Below are 23,270 nucleotides of genomic sequence, written 5' to 3' on the forward strand. Positions count from 1 at the left end.
GCAAGGATTTTTGCTTGATGGACGGTCAGGGTTGTGTACGAAGGAAGGACAAGGATCATCACTTAATGAGAGTGATTGGTTCGGTCTTCAAGGATCTTCCTTCTCCAATGTTGCATGGCAACGTTTCCCCATGCGTTCCCTCTTGAGACATATGTGTAGTGCTCTTCATTAAGTGGCGGAATCTCCCCCCATTTAATTGTCCAATCAATCCATTTTTATGCTTCTTTTCTTTTCCTATAAAGATTTAAAATAAGGAAATTAATATCATAAAAATCAAACTCTACGGCTAGAATAATAAAGAGAAGAAAAAGAGTTTGTTTATTTATGAATTTCAACTAACTAACTACTTGTGTATCCTTATGCATTTTGGTGGCACCATGGGGTGACACCAAACTTAGTTTGAAGCAATGTGATGAAAAGTTTTGTTCAAAGCTCTCAAGACTAGCATGCATCTTGGTTTGCTTTGAACACCAAACTTGTTCTTCACTATATACTGCATGATAAAGATTTCACCAAGTGTTTGTCAAGTTTGGTTTGAAATTCATAAACATTGATTTATTCATTATTTTAAAAACATATAAAACATGGGTTGCCTCCCATGAAGTGCTTCTTTAGCATCACTAGCTTGACGTTTTTCCCTCATCAGGGTGGTTGGTAGTGCTTAAAGTCCTCCCCTCTTGCTGTGGACTTATATCCATTGGTTGGATCAATGATCTCCACATGTTCCAGGGAAAGAACTCTGTTGATAGTGAAGACCTTAGGTAACTGAGATGGTACAGTGGGGAGATTAGGGGGAATATCTGGAAAGTAAGCTGAGACAACTCTATCCCCTGGAGAGAAGTCTTCTGTAGGGATCTTCTTGTTCCTCCACCTCCTCGGTACCTTCTTCTTTGTTTCTTTTGAGGATGCCTTCCGCTTGGTGACCTCTTCTTCAAAAGGAGTTGTGATGCTGTCTTTACCTGCCTCTAGAGGTTTAGGTTCCTCCAATTTTTGCTTGAGCTGTGGCAATTGCTGTTTTCCTTGTTTATCAATTAAGAGGATCTCAGAATGAACTGGCTGTACTTCAGTGCTTGTCTCCTCCTTCAGTGTCTCATGATCATTTGTGCTTAGTTCCTTGTCCTCTTGATCCGTTTCTTGTGAGAGTTTGAAAACATTGAAGCTGAGTCGTTCATCATGGATTCTCAATATTAGCTCCCCTTTCTCTACATCGATAAGTGCTCTAGCCGTAGCTAGGAATGGTCTTCCCAATATGATTGGGTGAGTGTGACTCTCTTCCATATCCAAGATGACAAAGTATGTTGGGAGAAAGTATTTCCCAACCTTTAGCAACACATTTTCCACCACTCCTACTGCTTGCTTTTGAGTTTTGTCAGCCAGTCTGATGATTACATCTGTGGGCATTATCTCATTGATCTGCAGCCTCTTCACCAGGGATAAGGGCAGTAAGTTGATGCTGGCCCCCAAATCACATAGTGCTCTATTGAACATAGTTTCACCTATGGCACAAGGGATGTGAAAACTCCTTAGGTCTCTTCTTTTTGTAGGCAACTCAGGTTGAATAAGGGCACTACATTCCTTGTTCATCACTATAGTCTGGCCTCCTTTGAGTGAGCTTTTCCTGGGAAGAAGTTCCTTCATATACTTGATGAATGCAGGCATTTGTTGAATTGCCTTGATGAATGGTATGTTTACATGCAGAGATGCAAACAAGTCTAGGAACCTTGAGTATATTCTCTTTCCCACAGCACCATTGAGCAGTTGAGGGAAGGGTGCATAGAGCTTCAGCAACTCTTGTTGTGAGATTTCTAGTTCTTGGTGATCTCTATCCTCCTCCTTTGTTGAGTTGTCTTCAGGTTGTTCGAAAAGTGTGCCTTGCTTGTCTTCAGTCTCTTGATCACTTGTAGTGACCATTTTGCAATCTTCCCATCTTACTTTCTTTGCTTCTCCTTTGGGGTTTTTCTCCGTGTCACTTAGGAAGCTATCAGTAGGTTTGGGAATCTTCTTAGCTAAATATCCCACCTGAAATTCCAGATTCCTAATGGTCTCTCCCTGGTTCTTAATATTGGCTCACACCTCCTCTTTGAACACCTTATTTTCTTGAATCTCTTGGCATATTCCTTCAAGTAAGGCTTCAATCTTAGAGAGCTTGTCATCAATTGATGGGTAATTCAGAGCAGATGTGCTGTTTTGGTTTTGATAAGCGTGTGAAGAAGTGTTATTGTGGGGGTGTTGAGATGTCCTCTGTGTGAATTGCTGGTGAGCTGCATTGTTGTTGGAGTTGTAACGTCTCTGGTCTTGGTTTTGATCTTGCTCACTTTCCCACCCAAAGTTTGGGTGGTTTCTCCACCCAGGGTTGTAGGTCTTGGAGTATGGATCATAGTTTTTCCTTGGTGAATTCCCAATGTAGTTGGCTTGCTCCTGACTACCCTCTGCTTCTTCATTCAGTCCTTCTTGGGTTGTTGATGAAGTTGAGATTGCTGCTACTTGGTTCCTCTCCATCTTCTTGGTGAGGTCAGCCAGCTGCTGGGTAATGAGCTTGTTTTGGGCCAACAGAGCATCTACATTGTTTAGCTCCATTACTCCTCCTGTGTTCCCTCTTTCGGAAGCATAGAAGTAGTCGTTCTCTGCTACTGTTTCAATAACATCTATGGCTTCCTCAATAGTCTTCTTCTTGTTCAAAGATCCTCCGGATGAATGGTCTACGGCCTTCTTTGACTCATAAGAGAGCCCTTCATAGAAAATGTGCAGTTGCACCCATTCGTTGAACATATCTGGTGGGCACCTCCTTGTTAGGTCTTTAAACCTCTCCCATGCTTCATATAGAGTCTCACCATCTTGTCGCCTGAAAGTTTGGACCTCAGCTCTCAGCCTATTGATTCGTTGAGGAGGGTAAAATCTTGCTAAGAATTTGTTCACCACGTTTTCCCAAGTTGTCAAGCTTTCCCTTGGGAAAGATTCCAGCCACTTGGCTGCTTTGTCCCTAAGTGAGAATGGAAATAGGAGCAGTCTATAGGCGTCAGGATGAACACCATTAGACTTCACTGTGTCACATATTCTCAGGAAGGTGGTTAAATGTTGATTGGGATCTTCTTGAACACCTCCTCCAAACGAACAGTTGTTCTGAACAAGGGTGATGAGCTGTGGTTTAAGTTCAAAGTTGTTGGCATGGATTGTTGGCTTTTGGATGCTACTTCCACAATTGCCTGGGTTTGGATTGATGTAAGAGCCCAAAACTCTTCTATCCTCCCCAGCATGATTTGCTCTACCTCCTCCCCCATGGTTGTGATCCTCTTCTTCATGATGGTTTTCCATGTTGTCTTCCATGTTTAGTTCAAAGAATTCCTCTTCTTCCTCAGCACCAACCACTTTCTTTCCTCTTGCCTCCCTCCTTAATCTAAGGAAGGTCCTCTCAGGTTCAGAATCGAAGGAAGTTGAAGCCCCGCTTCTTCTCCCTGTCATATAACCATCAAGTGCAAGCAAGAAAAGATAGGTGCAGAAAGTATTTTTGTCAGAATTACTGTTAGTTGTGGGTGATGCAATATATCAAACAGTTAGTGGGTTAGCAAACAGAATTGAAAATAACAAAGAAAAACAAAAGAGTAGGGGGGAAGGGAAGAAGTTTAACTAAAACAGAAAGTAAATCACTCAAACAAAAAAATGAAATTCACAAAAATAAAAATGCTCAATCTAGTGATCTTCCAATTTAATCATTGTTGATGCATAATCAATCCCCGGCAACGGCGCCATAAACTTGATGCACGGAAAACTTGTCTCGCAATAAATCTCCCTTCGGCAAGTGTACCGAATTGTCGTCAAGTAAAACTCACAATAGAGTGAGGTCGAATCCCACAGAGATTGATTGATCAAGCAACTTTAATTAGAAGAATGTTCTAGTTGAGCGAATCCAGAATTTGGGTTGAGAGTTGCAGAAAATAAAATGGCGGGAATGTAAATAACAGAAAAGTAAATGCTAGAATTAAAGGACTGGAAGTAAATGACTGAAAATAAATTGCAGAATTGTAAATGGGAATGGGGGATTTGCTCATAAAAGTAAATGGCAGAAATTAAAGAGAATGGGTAAGATCAGAGATGGGGAGTTCATTGGGCTTAGGAGATGTTGCAATTCTCCGGATCAAGTTCATTTTCATCTCTTCCTCAATCAATGCACTCATTGATCTCCTTGGCAATCTTAATTGATTGAATTACAATTTCTTGCAATTCAATCTCTCAAATCTTGATCAATAGCCAATTCCTTGGTCAATTGCTCATGAGAAGAGATGAAGTATGGTCACTGATTATACACATGCATTTCCCAAATCAAGTATTGAGAGGGTTATAGTCACATACCCATCCAAACCCAATTTGGTCCAGCATGAGAAAGCATTTCTAGCTTGATCTCTTCATTCCTCTTTCAAGGTTCAGAAGAGATCCAAGTTTGAATAGCTTCTTTTCCAAGATAACTACTCAATTGGATGAAGATTGAAAGCTTTCAAGTAAAATCAAGAGAAAATATAGAAGAAGAATAATGAAAATTAGTATTGATCCATCAAATTACAACAGAGCTCCCTAACCCAATGAAAGGGGTTTAGTTGTTCATAGCTCTAGAAAATGAAAACAAAGATGGAGAATACATCATAAAACTAGAAATTGCAGAGAAGGTAAAATACAGAGAGTAGTTCTCTTTTCCAACTTCCAGAACTCCTTCAACAATTCAAAGCTACTCCTATATATACTACTTCTCTCAGCTTCTAGTTGGCTCTTCAAGTCTTGGGCCTTTGGATCTTGAGTTTGAAGCAGTTCTCTTCTTCATTTGGGCTTGGCTTTACTAGCAGAGAGAAAATGTGAAGTGGCCAGAGACATTATCTCAGGACGTTAGGGGTGTTAACGTTTAGTGAAAATATAAGTTCGAGAACGTTAGTAACAATCAACTTTCTCACTAACGTTACTAAGTAAAAGCCACGTTAACTTCAATGTTAGTGGCATAAATGTTGCCACTAACGTTGCCTCTAAGTCCTTCGCACACGTTATTGAGACTTAACATTCCGAATAACTTTGAAAAGCCCCCTTTGTTCCCACGTTAGAGCCCACGTTAACTTAGTTAACGTGGCTCTTTAACGTGGGCTTGCCATCCTTCGAGAACGTTAGTGACACTCAACATTGTCACTAACGTTCCAAGGTGCCCCTATGCCTCACGTTAGAGTCCACGTTAACTAGGTTAACGTGGCTTCTAACGTGGCCATGCTTAGCCATCTCCAACGTTAGTGATAATGTTGAGTGTCACTAACGTTGGCCATTCTTTCACTCATCAACGTTAGCTTCCACATTAACTAAGTTAACGTGGAAGTTAACGTGGCTCCTTGGGGGGTTGTGTGGTTGCTTCCAACGTTAGTGACAATGTTGGGTGTCACTAACGTTGTCGACCATTCTTGCTTCTTACGTTAGCTCCCACGTTAACCAAGCTAACGTTGGAGTTAACGTGGTGTGTTTCTCCTTAGGCCAATGTTAGTGACAATGTTGAATGTCACTAATGTTTGCGTTTCTCCCCCTTTTTAATGTTAGAGGCCACGTTAACTAAGTTAACGTGGACTCTAACGTGGCCACTTATGAGCATTTGCCAACGTTAGTGACAATGTTAAGTGTCACTAACGTTGGCTCAACTTCCCCTCTCCACGTTAGAGCTCTCGTTAACTTAGTTAACGTGACTCTTAACGTGGTCAATGATGGCTTCGAGAGCGTTATTGGTAATCACTTTTCTCATTAACTTTGCAAGTTACCTCCCATTCCTTGCTTCCTTTGGTCCTGAAATCAAGCAATAGAGTGCATCAAAGTTCTAATATAAGTCATGGGCAATGCAGCATACAATTTGTCACTAAACTCATGCAAAATCTTCATGAAATAATGTAAAATGCACAATGTATGCTTGAATCAGGGTGCAAGTGTATATCTACCCAAAACTAGCTTATTTCCTAAGAAAATGCATGAAACTAACCTAAAAACAGTAAAGAAAAGGTCAGTGAAACTGGCCATGATGCCCTGTCATCACAACACCAAACTTAAAGCTTGCTTGTCCCTAAGCAAGTACTGGAACAAGAGAATGATGAATGGTATGCCAAGAGCAGTGAACCTAAGAGGGAAGCAGATACTGGTCACTGAAGAGGCCATTGAGGATATTCTGAAGCTTCTGCCTAAATCTGATCAGCCAGATGGTTATCAAAAGGATGAGGAGGACATGCGCTTCATGAAGTTTGACTGGGATGCCGTCAAGGCAAGGATAGCCCATGATCTGACTGTTCCATGGGTCATGGGTCAGAACACCACCATGTCTAAGGGAATCAAGCGGATTTACTTAAATGATGAGGCTCGGCTATGGCATCAGATCCTGAGCAACTTTGTTATGTCGAGTACCCATGAGACGGAGCTACCTGCCGCTATGATCACCCTCATATGGTGTGTGATGGAGGGTAAGGACTTGTACCTGCCACACTTCATCCGGTACTACATGGCTAGAGTCCACGTCCGAGGCACTCTCCCCTTTCCATATCTACACAACTAGGCCGTCGAGCTGACGTGCCTTGGGAGGATGCTGATGAGAAGCCACCTGCTACAGAATGCAAGAAGATTATCCCTCACAGCAGGAACTTTCTGACTTTGGGCTACAGACCTCCATTCCTCACAGCCCCTGGTGAGACAGCCACACCGTCTGTTGGCCCCTCTTCCTCTACAGCTACCCCAGCTACCCCTGCTACCCCCACTGCACCTCCACCTGCCTCAGAGCCAGTTTATCACCTAGTACATCGCCTGTTTCAGCAGCTAGACCAGATGGAGCACCGCAACCGGCGCCGATATGAGAGATCTGAGCGTCGCAGCAAGCGATGCTATGAGCACCTGAAGCTGATGATCCGTTCTGGCAGCAACATCCCCTCCGAGCCTGACACACCATCAGAGCCAGGAGGAGGTGGATGATCACGAGGCAGAGACCCATCCACATAGAGAGGCTGCGCAGGCAGGCACGGAGCAGGCTGCGTCACAGTAGGAGGCCCCGTCTCTGATTCAGGCTGTAGACCCAGAGATCCCTATTCAGTCAACACCTCCTCTACAGCAGGCAGATCCTCAGACCACCACCACAGAGACTCCGGCTACCCATCTTTCCAGTGATGACACCCCTTCACACCCTGCTTGAGTGAGCATCAGGGACGATGCTTCATTTTAAGTGTGGGGAGGTCTCCATCTCTGGCGTATTTTTTGGTGAACCACTACAGACTCTTTTACTTTATTTCGCTACTTTTCTGTATTTTTTCTTTTTATTTTTTATTTTCTCAGTACTTATACATTGTTATTTTCATGTATTTTTACTATATTTCTGCATGTTGCACTTTAGTTCATATTTTATCCATTTAGTTTAGTTGCAATTCTAACTTATTAGTTATAGAAAATGTGGATTAATTAGTATAGTTTACCCTTTTTAGCATAACATAACTTAGTTTAAATTGAAAATATAAAAAGGAAGTAAACTAGAGACTTTAACACAATAAAAACAATCCACACACCTTGTATATAGCATTACATGTTAGTTAGTTAACAACATTTCATCAAGGAGAAACACTAAAACTTTAAAGCCACCTTAAGATTTACATTGAGAATAATGGAAACTCTTAATTTTTACTTGCATGACATATATAAATGGTATATAATTTTTGAGTTAGAGAACACACAGCCTGTGAGTTTTGAGCTTAATTGTATGGTTACATTTAAACCATAATTTTTATTCCTGTGTGTTCCGCCCTTCCTTTTTATTCTGGTGTTCTTTACTTTGTTTTAATCTATATGTCCGATTATAGAATATAGATACATACCAAGAAAGTGATTGAGGCCATTGTTTGATTCTAGCTCACTTATCCCAAATTAACCTACCTTTTACATCACCCTTGTTAGCCCCTTGAGCCTTTAAATCCCCTCTTATTCTATAAACCACAATACTAGCCTTAAGCAGAAAAACAAAATAAAAATCCCAAGTTGAATCCTTGGTTAGCTTAAGATAGAAAGTGTGTATTGTTTAAGTGCGGGAAACCTATTGGGAACATGGATGATAAAAACAAAGGGTAGAAAGTTAAAAGGAATAAAATAATTCAAAATAAAAATTTTGGGAAGCATGCTCATGTGAAATCAAAATAATTGAATTACCATGTGCATTAAAAAAAATTTTTGAATAAAGGGGATACAAAATAATTTCCCAAATGCAAAATAAAGCAATGCACATGGGACAAAATTAAAACTAATGCATGAGCATGTAACATCAAAAGTGGGAAAATTTGGGTGAACAGGTAAAGAAATTCTTGCTTTACAAAGTATGTATGTTAGGTGAGATCTTAGACTAATCAAGGATTCACTTATTAGCTCACTTAGCCTTATACATATACCCTTACCTTTACCTTGGCCCCATTACAACCTTAATTAAAGACCTCATATTTTTGTATGCCTATATTCTATAATTGTTGATTGGTTAGATGAAGAACAAAGTTATAGAAAGTAAGGATAAAAAGAAGAATAGAGTGATTAACCCAATAAACACTGAGTGACTAGAGAGTAAACACAAAATCCAGTGAGGGTTCAACAGCTCATCAACATATATCTCTGCTTAAATTGTTAATTGTCTTGCAAGTTTGTAAAATATTTTTCTCTCTCATCTCAATTGTAAAAGTGCTTTATCATTATCTAAGGTTTGGCTATGCATATATGATTCTTTGAGAATGTGAATTAATTTAACTACATGTAAGTTTTATATACAAGTGAATACAAAAATTAGAATTGCATGATTCATTTAGGTAGTTGCATTTAGAATAGATTGCATTGCATGAGATTCCACCACTTCAACCTTACCTTACTCTTTATCTTGGATTTAGCATGAGGACATGCTATTGTTTGAGTGTGGGGAGGTTGATAAACCCATATTTTATGATATATTTTATTCTCAATTTAAGTTATTTATTCAATCCTTCACTCACTTATTCATGTTAATTGCATGGTTTTACTTTTTCTTCCTTATTATGTGATGTATGTGAAAAACATGTTTCTTATGCTTTAAAAATAATTATTTTAATTACCCTTTATTTCCATTCGATGCCGTGATTTGTGTGTTGAGTAGTTTCAGATCTTCTAAGGCAGGAATGACTTAAAGGATGGAAAGGAAACATGCGAAAATGGAAGAAAAGCATAAAACGGAGTTTTTGAAGAAGCTGGCAGCGACGCGATCGCATGGACGACGCGGTCGCATGCCAGCGCGAAATGGCAGTGACGCGACCGCGTGATTGACGTGATCGTGCGCCTTGAGCGAAACGCATATGACGCGGACGCATGATTGAGGCGACTACGTGACAAGGAAAACTCCATATGACGCAACCGCGTGACCCACGCGGACGCGTGACAGAGGTCACGCACCAGAAATTACAGAAAACGCTCCCAGTGATTTTTGAAGCCCTTTTTGGCCCAAATCCAAGTCCAGAAGGCATATATCAGAGGTTATGAAGTGGGAGAATGCATCCATTCAAGGAGAGTCTCCAATTATTCACTATTCATGATTTATATGTAGTTTTTAGGGAGAGGTTCTCTCCTCTCTCTTTTGGGATTTAGAATTAGGATTTCTTTTGCTTTCAGGATTATCTCTTTTTATCAGGTTCAATATTCCCTTTTAATTACTTATTTTCTCAATTTAATTTATGAATTCTTCTATATTACAGATTATTCTTTGAATTAATGTTATTTGAGGTATTTCAGTTCATGATTGCTTTCTTTTATTTATATTACTGTTGCTTCCAATCTGAAGACATTTTTATTCAAGTAGATTTACTTTTTCCCTTTTGGTCTTGGTTAAGAAATCAGTAACTCAGGAGTTATCAAACTCGACATGATTGATAATTGTTATCTTTGCTAATTGAATTGAACTTCAATAATCCCAATCTTTCCTTAGGGATTAACTAGGATTTGAAGATCAAACTAATTAGTCGCTTGACCTTCCTTTGCTATAAGCAAAGGTTAACTAAGTGGAATTAAGATTCAATCTTCATCATCATTGAAAAGGATAACTAGGATAGGACTTCCAATTTCTCATACCTTTCCAGAAGTTTATTTTACAGTTATTTATTTATTTTACCTGCCATTTAAATTACTTGTTCCTCATCTTCAAAACCCCAATTTACAATCTTCATAACCAATAATAAGAACATACTTCCCTGCAGTTCCTTGAGAAGACAACCCGAGGTTTAAATACTTCGGTTATCAATTTTTAAGGGGTTTGTTACTTGTGACAACCAAAACGTTTATACGAAAGAATTTCTGTTGGTTTAGAAACTATATTTACAACGCGACTATTTTTATAAAATTCTTTACTAGCAAAAATCCTAACGTCAGGGGCATCTCAAGAATATAGAAATCAATTGGAAAAATCAACCCCTTAATGCTCACTAAGACATCTTTCGCAATGCCAACCACTGAGATTATGCTTTTATTCGCCAAAATAAAATGGGCTGCCGACCTTTTCAACGGTGGAAGCTTCAATGCATCATAAACAGATAACGGCATAATGCTAACACGAGCACCTAAGTCACACATGCAATCAACAAATTGTATACCACCTATTGTGCAAGTAACCAAACAAGGACCGGGATCACCACATTTCTCCAGTATAGCACCCATCAAAGAATAAATTGAGCTACCCAAAGGAATAATTTCTAAATCATGAATCTTCTCCTTATTCATACACAAATCCTTTAGAAACTTCGCATACTTAGGAACCTGACGAATAGCATCAAAAAGGGGAATAGTTACCTCAACCTTTTTGAAGATATCCACCATCTTGGGATCTAGCTCCACTTGCTTTTTAGTCTTCCTAGCTAGGTATGGAAAAGGAATTGGAATAGCCTCTTTCAAAACAGTTTCTTCCTTAGAAACTCCACCCTTTGGTTGGGCAACTTCTTCTTCAACTGACTCTTGTACCTCATTCTCATCTTCAATATCTTCTACCTCAATAACATCTTCATCTTGAGTGGCTTCTCTTGAGCTTGGCTCATCGAGACTCCTCTCTTGCAATGTAGTGTCGGACCTCAGGGTGATGGCATTGATTCCATCTTTGGGGTTGGGTAAGGGTTGAGAGGGAAGTGCATTAGAGCTTGAAGGTTGAGTATTAGAGGTAGAGGGTGGTTTCATACAGGATATAAGAGCTTAGAGAGTAGAGGTGAGACCTGTGAGGCTAGAGGTAAGTGTAGTTTGAAGCTTTTTTTGCCCTTGAACAGAGTGTTTCATCTTGGTTGGAGGAAGAAGGAGGATAGGTAATTTAGGGGACTTGTGGTTGGTTGAGTTGAGGTGCTTGAGCTTACCTTTGGTGAGGTGGTTGTTACCTTTGACCTTGGTTTTGTTGTTGGTAGGAGGGTTTTGTTGATACCGGTTTTGTTGGTAATTATTGTTCTACCTTTGGTTTCCACCATTGTCTCTTCCTCCTTGATTGTAGTTATCTCTCCATCCTTGGTTAGAATTACCTTGCCAACCTTGGTTGTAGTTACCACCTTGATTGTAGTTACTGCCTTGTTGATAGTACTCTTGATTCGGACGGTTGTAATAATCAGTGGTAGCCGCCAAGGTGTTGTCCTCTTAGAGTTGTGGGCATTCATCGATATAGTGAGAATAGCAAGCACAAATCCCACATACTCTCTGAGGGATTAATTGTTGACATTGTTGCTGTGGAGGAGGTGGAGGTTGTTGTTGATTGAGTTGGAGTTGCTTGAGAATATTGGTCATCTCTCCCAAAGTTTTGGTGAGGGCGGACTCGGTACTAGAGAAAACTTCCGCAATAGCCTTGGGATAATTATTCCTGTGCCTTGCATGTTGAGTAGACTCGGCTAAATCAGTGATAAGTTGCCACACTTCTGCCGCCGTCTTATACTTTGTCAAAGAGCCATTACTTGAAGCATCCAAAAGAATCTTATCTTGAGGCTTCATGCCTTAGGAAAAGTAACTAATAAGCACTAACTCGTCAATAATGTGATGGGGGCACGAATCTAGGAGCTTCCTAAAATGTTCCCAATACTCATAGAGAGTCTCTGATTCACCTTGAATGACGCAAGATATTTCCTTCCTCAATCTATCAGAGACCTCCGGTGGAAAGAACTTGTCCAAAAATTCCCTTCTAAGCAAATCCCAATTAGTGATAACATTCTCGGGTTGAGTGTAGAACCACTCCTTTGCCCTTCCGTCAAGAGAAAACGGGAAGGCATATAACCAAATGGTAACCTCATCCGCACCATACCGCCTAGCAGTTGAACAAGCAGTTTGAAAGTCTCTAAGATGCTTGATGGGATCTTGAGCGGGTAGACCATGAAACTTAGGAAGGAGATTAATCAATGAGGTCTTTAGCTCAAAATCTGCATTCAAGTTCGGATGACGCGCTTGAAATGGTTGAAGAGTAAAATCCGGAGCTCTCGCTTCCTTGAGAGTGATCCTTCTAGGAGCGGCCATAGTATCGGTCCCTAAATCAATGGAAGAGACGTCAATAGACTTAGTAGGAGAGGAGTTAGTTTCTTTCTCAAATGATGCTTCGGATTCAACCTCGGGTAAGATTGGTGAATTTGGGGAAACCCCTTCATCATCCTCGGAAGCTATCCGATGCCGAGCTCGCCTAATATGTGAAATAGTTTTTTTCAATTTCAGGATCAAATGGGACTAAGCTCGGATCCGGTAATGAACGTGTCATTCAATAAAAGAAACATAGAGCTCATGGAAACAAAATATACTAAGCAAACTAATTAATAAATACTACTAATAACCAACTAACACACAAATAAAAGATGCAATTATGCAAATATGAAAATATTTACACCAACCAATAACTTAGAACACATATGCAACTCCCCGGCAACGGCGCCAAAACTTGACGAGCGAATAAATGTCAGTCAAGAATTACCAAAAGTATTTTTCAAATCAAAGTCGCAAGTATAGTCTTAACCGACGATATTTCTGCTAATCAGAGTTAAAAAGTGTGTCACAATTAAATTCAATAACCGGGAGTAGAATCTCGAGTCGTTTTCCTAGGGGTTGACACAAGATACAAATTATTGGTTAGGATTTTCTGGAGATTTTTGAAGTCGAGAACAAGAGAAATAAATAACTAGAAATTATAGCAATAGATAACTAGCAAGAGTTGTAAAATAATCAATATAAAAAGCCTTGGTTATGGGTGAGAATCGAAAATTCTATCCTTATTGTCTTTCCCAAGTGTGATGGTAAAAGCTGATCGCTTTCACTTAGTTATCCTCTAACGATTCAAGGAAATTCAAGTGAAACAATTAACTTTAGCTCACAAGTCCTAGTCACTTCGTAGAGAAGAACTAGAGTTGGTGAGTTTCAAGCTAATTAGCAATCTTTATTTACCAAACAACACTTGAGTATAACTAGGCATGGCAATTTTCCCCGGCGGGGCGGGTATCTGCGAGGATTTACCCGCCGGGAAACGGATTTGGGGAGGAATTTTACCCCGCGGGGATGGGGGGCGGGGATCCGTTAAATAAACGGGGCGGGGGTAGGGATCGAAGTCCCCGCCCCGTGGGTACCCGTGTAATACTGTATGTACAAAATAACAAAAATACCCTTATATATATATATATTAGTTTCACATGAATGCGTGAACCCTAAATCTCATTTCATTCACAGTGCCGTCACTTTCTCAGTTTCTCTAAGCCTCTCTTCTCAAATTCGCAAATCCTCTCCAGTCTCCACCTCTTCTCTCACCGTGGTCCGCCACCCTTGTCCCCCTCACCGCCGTGTTCCCCTTTCTCACCGCTTCCCTCCTCTCACTCTCAAAGTCACCGCAGAACCATTGTCCCACATCTGAGAAATCTGGCCGAGGAGAACATCACCGTCGCGTGCCAAACCCAGCCCGAGGAGAATCGTCAAAGGCAGAAGCGTTGTCGTCTTCGTCGCGTGAGAAGCAGAATCATCGCCGTTTTTGTCACATCAGAAGAGGGTTATCTTCGTCGCCGTTCAGAAAAATCGTTGGAGGCAAAATCGTGTTTGTTGCAGTCCAGTCTTCGTTGCCGCCGTTGGTCGCCATGGCCGCCATTCTTTCCACTAACTCAGCCTCTTTGATTTCTGTAATTTTTATTTACCTTAAACATTTGTTAATTACTATGGTATTGTTGTGATTTCCTGTGATTTTCTAAGTTAGCCTCTATAATTTTGCATTAGTTGCTGCCTCTGTGTTAATGATGGAATTTTTTGCCTGTGATTATGCCTCATATGAGTTTGTTTAATTAAACCTATAGTATTTGTTAGTCAATCAATTTTGCAGTGGTTAAAAAGAGTTTGGTTAATTTGATTGAGGATATGTGATAATAGATAATTTAAAGTTTGAATTTTTTCATTGATGCTTGTTTTTTTTCTTCAAGTTTTTCTTATTTTTTCCTTATTTTCTGAATTTCTTTTAAATATCCGCGGATATCCGTGGGGACTAAGTCTCCGGCGGATACGGGGTCCCCATTACCCGCCGCAGGGACGGGGCAGGGACGGGGACAGATTGTGGAGGCGGGGGGCGGGGGGCGGGGGGCATGTCCCCGCCCCATGGGACCCCGTTGCCATCCCTAAGTATAACAATTTAAGTGGCTCCAATCACTCAACCCCAACCAAGAAAGAAAATCTACTCCATGATCTTGGATGACATTTCCTCAAACACTTGGTGAGCGAGGTAAAAGACATGATAAAAATGATAAAATAACTAAAATTTAAATTACCACTAGCAATAATCAACAATAGCAAATCAAGCAATGACAATAGATATGGAAATGACTCAATGCTTTAATAAAATTCAAGAGTAACAAGATCTAAACATGAATTTAAGTAACCAAATGGAAAAGAGTACTAAAGAAATTAAAGAAGAAAACTAGAAGGAGAATGACTATAATTGAAGATAACAGCAGTTTCTCTCAAGATCCAATGAAAAGTAAAACTTAAGAATGCCAAAAATTCTAGAGAGAAGTGGGAGTTTCTCTCACTAAAATTCAAAAAACTCAAAAACTAAACTAAAGTGAAAAGTGTGTTCAGTCTCAGCTCCATCCCAACCTCTAGTCTGCGTTTTCAGGCTTGAAATTGGGCCAAAATCAGCCCAAAAATCTCCCCCAGCGTATTCCTTTAATTGCAGCACGTGACGCTCGTCACGCGTACGCGTCGCGTCAGTAGGCTCTGCACAAGGTCACGCGTACGCGTCGCTTGGAAAATGGCTTGATCATGCGTACGCTTCAGCCATGCGCGCGCGTCGCCTCCAGCTTCTCAAATCTTCAAATTCTTGTATTCCTTCCATTTTAGCATGCTTCCTCCTCATCCTCTATGCCATTCATGCTCTATAAATCCTGTAATCAATTAACACACATATCACGGCATCGAATGATAATAACAGAGGATTAAAATTTAGCGATTTAAAGGCTTAGGAAGCATGCTTTCAATCATAACACAAAATTAGCTTAAAAACATGCAATTTACATGAATAATATGAGAATAGTTGACAAAACTCACTCAATTCAGTCCAAAATATATCATAAAATAGTGGTTTATCATCCGCAAGCGCAGCCATACCACGCTTGGGTGAGCATCCGCATGCACGATGCTTTGATGCTTGCGCTACCTTGGACATGCTTGTTTGTTTATTTTGCAATCTCTTTCATTTTTAGGCCATGCTCTTTGCTTCCACTTGTTTTTAATCCATCCTGAAATACTAACAAACACATCAAAACATCATGTGGATGATTAAAGATTCAAAACATTCAAATTATGACAAGAATTTATGATTTTGTCACTTATTGCAATTGAAAAAGAGAATTATAAATATAGGCAATTAAGCACAAAAGGTATAGAGAAATTAAGTAGAATTCCCTAAAATTTGTACTAAGTAGTCACATAAAAATCAGCTTTATCAACCTCACTCCTCTCGTGTATCTTCTTCCCTTTTTTTTTTTTTTGACTTTTTTTAGTATCTTAATCTCATTCTTCTTATCACCAAAAGGCATTGGATTGAACCAAACTCAAAGCTTACCACAGTTGCCTTTATTGCTGACAAAATTGAAAAGTCTCTTATTTCCATAACCGTTGCCTTTGGTTTTGTTGCCTTCACCTCTCTATGTCGTCATTTTCTTTGTCTTCTTATGTGTTTGCTTGTGCATCTACTTCATGGTAGATGTCTCTCTCTTTTACTTGTGCTTTTGCTACATCACCTCTTTCAACTTGTGGTATTATATTTTCTCTAATTTTTATTTATATATTTGAGTTCTTTCACACTTTGCAAAACTTACACTCTGCATACATCATCTTTTTGTGATTTATGCATAAATTATAATTTTCAACACTATATTCCAAGTTTTTCGATATGTTTAGTAGGCACTTCTAAAATTAAAGTAAAAATGCGTAGACTTAAAAATAACTCTTGGTATAATTTTAACGTACTAAAAATTTCTCTATTACAGCACAATTTGTTACAAAAATTCATATATGTTTTCTATTATATGAATATATACTATTTTTACCCTTTTTCTTTTTCAAGATTTTCTACAAAACCTTTCATAATACTTTTTCAAGTTAATGAATACTATATGTAAATCTTTCTTTTCGTTCGATACATTTCCATTATTAGTCTTAATAAATATATAAACTTCATGGTAGACCTAACCAACATATAACAAAAATTGGTTTTTCAGAATTTGAATATCTTATCTTAGCTTCTACTTTATCATCCTCTCCTACGATTCTATGTTATAGCTCAAGATCTTGATCTATTTATAATTTTTATATTTTTTTTGTGTATATCCCTTTTGTTTTTGTGATTAGAGACTAAGGGAGCAAGGTGGTCATTTTCTTTAATTTTAGTATATTCTTTAACTTATTCTTTATCCGTTTTATAATTTTTTGAACCTTAATCTTTTGAATTCATAAATAGAGAAAAAGTCTTGATACTTTTTTCTTTATATAATTTATTCAAACAAAAATTCTCAAAACATTCATTAAGTAATTTGTAAAAGAGTAAAGTATCATTTTTGTCCTCAATGTTTGGGGTAAATCTTATTTGTGTCCCTAACGTTTAAATCGTCCTATTTGTATCCCTAACGTTTGTAAAAGTGATTCAATGTTATCCTGCCGTCAATTACACATCATGAGCGCTTTAGTTTGAGTTTTAAAAATCTCTTATTAAAGTTAGAATACAAATGTCTGGGATAGAATCGATGATCTACTCCGAAAAATAGCTCATCAAATGTTGAAACTAATTCCTACAACATTTACATAATTCACTTTTCTAGGGACATAATTGAATCTAAACACAAATAGTGGGTATAATATTAAAATCGAACACATCCAAGTGAGACCTAATTGAGAATAAGTACATCCAAGTGAGACCTAATTGAGAATAAGTACATCCAAGTGAGAATAATTGAAAAATATAATCTGATTTGTTAGTATAATTGATAGTAGGATAACATTGAATTACTTTTATAAATGTTAAGAATACAAATAGGACGATTTAAACGTTAAGGACACAAATAGGACTTACCCAAAACGTTAGGGACAAAAATGATACTTTACTCTTTGTAAAATTAGCTCTTCTGTCTTTTATTAATTCTTTTTTTTTTTTCCAAAATTTCATCATACTTATCCTCTTTAATACACTAGTATATTAATCAAATTTAATATTAATGTAAAATATTTTAAATTATAATTAAACAAAATAATTGAAATATTTAAAATTATTATTGTAATAGTGTTTGTAATAGCATATGATAATTAAATTATTTTAATTAATAAAAAATATACTTTATAATATTTCAACTGAAATATCTAAATAATCATTTTCTATTTTCTATAAAGCCCCACAAATTTTTCCAATTATTATTAATATAATATAATATAATATAATATAATATAATATCACGAGTTTGACTAAACAATTATCATAAGAAAATGAAATTTATTTGTAATTTGATATGTATATTTTAAGATGTAATAATAACAATTATATTCACATTAAAGGAAAACTTTTGAAAAAGAATAAAAAAAAATGTTTCATATAATCATATTTGAACGTTTGTTCTAATAATAGCATCACAAAAAGCATCCTATTTTATAGATTCCTACAACATGATGTAAAAGGGTATAGTATATACATAGTGAGTCGTGGCTCGAATGACAATTATTAAAGGGAAAATTACAAGAATGGTACCGGTTAAACGCCGTCGTTTGAAGTTGGCACAAAACATGAGTTTTTTAATTGTTTTTCATTTTCTTTTGTTTTTCCCCTCGGCCTCGATGCAACGCGGCACATTTCGGCCAATGATATTGTTTTTCCGAACAAAAAAAACGAAATTTCTGGACAAAGCAAAAATATAATATATAAAAAATTAAAAATTCAAAAATAATTAAAAAAATTATTTATATATTAAGATCAACAAAAATAATTATTTTCCGAAATTAAATGATTATTTAAATAACGATATAATTTAACAGCTGTGAAAACTATTATAGGTTTGACCAAAAAATAAATTAGAAACGCACACATTAAAACATAGACCCAATAAGAAGGGGAAAATATAAAAAGAAAGGAAAGGAAAAAGCATAGACCAATTTAAGGGTTTCAAGCGATAAATACAGCACACAAGTACATTACACACAAAAAAAAGACCCAGATGATTATTAAACAAATTGAAGTGTGAGAGAATAGAGCAACACTGTGATCAGGCTCGTGTCTTGCTCTGATTTTTGTTTTTTAATTTTTCCGTTGATTCTTTGTAAGAAGAAGATAATGGGTTGGATTCCATGTTCTGGAAATTCAAATGCTAAGAAGAAGGTGAAGAAGAAGATGGAAGTGGAGGAAAGTGTGAAGCCTGATCCAATCAAAGGTACTCAAATTTGTTATTTTACATTTCAGCGTGGGAAAAATGCAAATTAAAAAGAAAATAAAAAGTGATCAGTGTTTTGTGACTTTGTCAAATTGATGCTCCTTCCATGTTGGTGAATGTAATTGAGACTGTGATATGTTTTGTACTACTTTGTTTCTTGCTTTTGTATGGATTTTTATTTTAACTACTGGAATCGTGTTCTTTAATTATTATTATTATTATTATTATTATTATTATTATTATTATTATTATTATTATTATTATTATTATTATTAAAGTCTTGCGTTGACATGAATGAAATTGCTAGACTAAGGTATCGCGATTTTGCAAGCTTTTCTTTTTATCTTATGGGGAAAAGGTACTTTTCTTTTTGGAAAATTGGGATGAGGTTAATCTGCTATTCTATATGGTTCTATCATATAAGTGAGATCTTTTGTTTGGTTTGTGTGGTTTGTTGGATTTCAACAATTTGTGTGTTTTTGCCTTTATCTTTTAATTGAAAACTTTATTTTTCAGATTTTGTTTTGGCACATTACACTAGCATAATTGAGTTATGTATGTAACTATATACCCTATGTTGGTAAAGTTGCCTGAAATTTTCGATTTAAGTTTATTTAATCATTAGATTATGATTTTTGTTATGTGAGGGTTTTTTCTCCCTCAAGCTTCCTGGTTTCTGATTTCCTCATTGATAATATATCCACTTTAACTTTGATATTTATATGATAATTAATTGCTTCTTTCTGAATGATGAACATGAATTAATCTTTGTATTTCAATCTAAGAACTTGGTGTTTCATTTTGCTTATGCTCACTTAAACAATATGTCTTTGGAATTGAGTGCAGGGAAATTGAAGAGGAACTCGTCCATTAATTCGGCAGATTCATCTAAAAATGGGAATACTGATCACATTGCTGCACAGACATTCTCCTTCCGTGAGTTGGCAACTGCAACTCGACATTTTCGGGCAGAATGTCTTTTGGGTGAGGGAGGCTTTGGTAGAGTATACAAGGGCCGTTTGGAAAGTATTAATCAGGTGAGTTCTGTTTCTCATGATTTTTTTATGAAGAGTAGGAGAAAGTTTCTGGGGAACTAAGTAATGCTTGATGAATAGGATAAAGCAGCCGGTGAATGAATTATTGCTTCCTCTCTTTGCAATTCATCATTTCCCTGATATCCACACTGCTTTGTTGTCATAATTGAAATAATAGCTTATGAATTTTCCCAGCTTGAAAATGAAGCCTAACTCTATTGTTGTATGTAGATTGTTGCAATTAAACAACTTGACCGAAATGGCCTGCAAGGGAATAGAGAGTTCCTAGTTGAAGTGTTGATGTTAAGTCTTCTTCATCACCCGAACCTTGTCAACCTTATTGGTTATTGTGCTGATGGAGATCAAAGACTTCTCGTTTATGAATATATGCCATTAGGATCCTTGGAAGACCACTTACATGGTATTAATTTGTCCTAATTAGTATATTTGTTCCCTTTGTTATTCAATATCCTTTATTATCTTTTAATGCATGTCGGTAACACGCACACATTTTGCAGATGTTGCTCCTGGCAAGGAACGACTAGATTGGAACACACGAATGAAAATAGCTGCCGGAGCAGCAAGCGGATTGGAATATCTTCATGACAAAGCTAACCCTCCTGTTATATACCGAGATTTAAAGTGCTCCAATATTTTGCTCAGTGAAGGGTATCATCCCAAGTTATCTGATTTTGGTTTGGCTAAACTTGGCCCAGTTGGGGAAAACACCCATGTATCAACAAGGGTTATGGGCACCTACGGATATTGTGCTCCCGAGTATGCAATGACAGGTCAGCTGACTCTGAAATCAGATGTTTATAGCTTTGGTGTAGTTCTTCTGGAAATCATTACGGGAAGGAAGGCAATTGACAATTCAAAATCTGCAGGAGAGCAGAATCTTGTTGCATGGGTAAGAAATAAGTGCTACCATTTTCTATTCTCTTAGGTTTTCTGCGGATGAATTTAATTCATTGGAGGAGGAAATTTAGTTGTTGAATAACTTTTGAAAAGTTTCATTGTGATATTAATAGTTAAAAGTAAGTAGTGTGGATAAATGAGGCGAGGAATCTATATGAATTTCTTTTGAATTGGCCATGCTTGGAAAATTGGATCTGGTTAATTGTGCTTAACCTTCAAATTTAAGTTTGATTTCTATGCACCATCATTGTTAAAACATCCAATTAGGTGCTGCTATGCACATAAAAGTGGTTGTTTTAAGATAGCCTGTGCAGTACTTTAACTTTTTGTTTACGTGGCATCCCTGGATTGGATACTAGTAAAACTTTGACATGCGCACGAATTAATCTCTCAATATAATCTATAGTTCTCTATTACCTCGTAGTTGAAGGTAAGAAAACATGATGTATGATTAAAGATGTAATTGTTAAGTACTGAAGGAAAGTGGGAAACCAGTCAAACCACACCTTAAAAACTAGTTGTTAAGAAGGAAGAACCATTCTTCTTAAATACAATATGCATCCCATACTACCCGATTTGAGACTTTGGGCACTCCATAATATCCAAGTCCCAAACAATACACCACCCTTGGAAAGCTGACGTCCACGGTGGCTTTACTCTATTGACACTGACCCAGAAGTAACCACCTTGCTACCGGCTATTAGTATTCAGTATTTATCTTAATCTAGCCTATAGGTAGTCCTTTCCATGGCGCCAACAACCAAGGCTGTAATACTATTGTTAAGTACCTAAGTAAAGTTGGATACCACACCTAAACTAGCTGTTGAGAAGAACCACTCTCCTTAAATATAACATCAAGCATCCCATACTACTTGATGTGAGATTTTGGGCAACCCATAATATCCAAGGTCTTAACATAAATTTTTGAGAGGAAAACAATGGTGTGAAGTTTCTAAATAAATCAAGTGAGATTAGTGAAGGGGCCCCGCATGGGGGGGGGGGGGAGTTGGTTAAAGTGTAATACTAGTGCACAATTTTTCGTTCTTACAGTAGTCTTTTTTGGTTTGCCTCTTCTTTGTTTTAATCCCTTCTATGAATTATTTTCATGAAAAGAAACTCCTTTCATTGTGATGGTTGAAAAGTTATTGGTCAAACTTTTGCATATCTCTCTTTGCTATTTACCTGAATTGAAGTTATTTTGATATGGTTAATTGTGATATTAGTAACTTAGGGGGAGACTTTCCCTTAATTGCAGGCTAGACCCTTGTTTAAGGATCGAAGAAAATTTGCGCAAATGGCCGATCCAACGCTTCAAGGTCAATATCCTCCAAGAGGACTCTACCAGGCCCTTGCTGTGGCGGCAATGTGTGTTCAGGAGCAGGCCAACATGCGTCCAGTTATAGCCGATGTTGTTACAGCTTTGAGTTACCTTGCTTCCCAAAGATATGACCCGAATACACAAACAGCACAAAATTCTCGCTTCGCTCCTGGCACTCCTCCTAGAACCAAGAGGGGACACTGATATGGAAGCTCAAAGTTTTGCAGCCATACGAAGCCTCGTGCGAGTCTTGAATACCTTACATTCTGAAAAGGGATTCTCACTTTCTTAGCGCGCTGCAAGAGATATAGGTTTCAAGATGTTTATATTCAAGTTGCATGTCGGGGTGTTCTTAGTTCAGATTATAGCGTTACTAGAAGTCTTGAGTTTTGCTCTCCTTGCTGTGCATAGAACTGCTCCTATTTCCATTTGGGGCCAAGATAGTTGTTTCCACCGTTCTTTTCTCCGTATATTTATAGTTAAGGTCAAATTTCTGGATTCATAATTGGTGTTCTTTCTCTATAGGCAATGGTTCTGTAGCCAAATTGCATAGATGTCATAGCTTGTGCTGTTTGGAGTTAGAGACAAATACAAAGAGTCAAAGACTGAGGAATATAAAAATATGTTTGGAGTTAGAGATAGTACAAAACAATATTTCTGTATTTTCTGTCTTTCTATAATGTGGAGTTGGAGGAGACATAATTTTTTTGTCTCCTATATTTATGTCACCTCTCATTTACCAATCTGTGCCTTGGTGTCTTATTCCTGATCATGTTAGTTATATAGTTATAAAACCATGTAGAAATATAATATAGTATATCTTTTCTCCAAGCAGGAAAGTATGGATACGCTACAGCTACAATACAATGTGATTTTTGGAAGTTTATTTTACTATTTGGTGGATATTTTCAGGGAGTAATTATTCAAATCAGTTCATACACAATGTAGTCCCTATAATTTACCTTGGTTAGGCAATGCAGTCTCTTGCCAATTTGTGCTATTAGTCAATATCGTTGACTACAAATCTGACTACTAACATAAAACGCTAACTCGCATACTTAACGCCATATTTAAAGATCCAAAATG

The 23,270-nt window shown here is 37.6% G+C and overlaps 1 protein-coding gene across 1 annotated transcript; it reads left to right on the forward strand.

Moving 5' to 3' along the window:
* Positions 1 to 18,561: 18,561 nt before the first annotated feature.
* On the forward strand, positions 18,562 to 22,927 carry LOC107625248 (putative serine/threonine-protein kinase PBL7). The gene is made up of 5 exons (XM_016327835.3): positions 18,562 to 18,914; positions 19,761 to 19,951; positions 20,180 to 20,369; positions 20,467 to 20,858; positions 22,122 to 22,927. The coding sequence occupies exons 1-5, from the start codon at positions 18,818 to 18,820 to the stop codon at positions 22,386 to 22,388; spliced, it is 1,137 nt and encodes a 378-aa protein (XP_016183321.1). The 5' UTR covers positions 18,562 to 18,817; the 3' UTR covers positions 22,389 to 22,927.
* The last annotated feature ends 343 nt before the right edge of the window (positions 22,928 to 23,270 follow it).

The sequence above is a fragment of the Arachis ipaensis genome, chromosome B2 (assembly GCF_059453495.1).
Source record: "Arachis ipaensis isolate K30076 ecotype BB chromosome B2, ASM5945349v1, whole genome shotgun sequence".
NCBI classification, from domain to species: Eukaryota; Viridiplantae; Streptophyta; class Magnoliopsida; order Fabales; family Fabaceae; genus Arachis; species Arachis ipaensis.

Coding starts and splice junctions, on each gene's coding strand:
- LOC107625248 (XM_016327835.3), top strand. CDS start 18,818: ATGGGTTGGATTCCATGTTCTGGAAATTCAAATGCTAAGAAGAAGGTG. Junction 19,952..20,179: donor GTTTGGAAAGTATTAATCAG/GTGAGTTCTGTT, acceptor TGTTGTATGTAG/ATTGTTGCAATTAAACAACT. Junction 20,859..22,121: donor AGCAGAATCTTGTTGCATGG/GTAAGAAATAAG, acceptor CCTTAATTGCAG/GCTAGACCCTTGTTTAAGGA.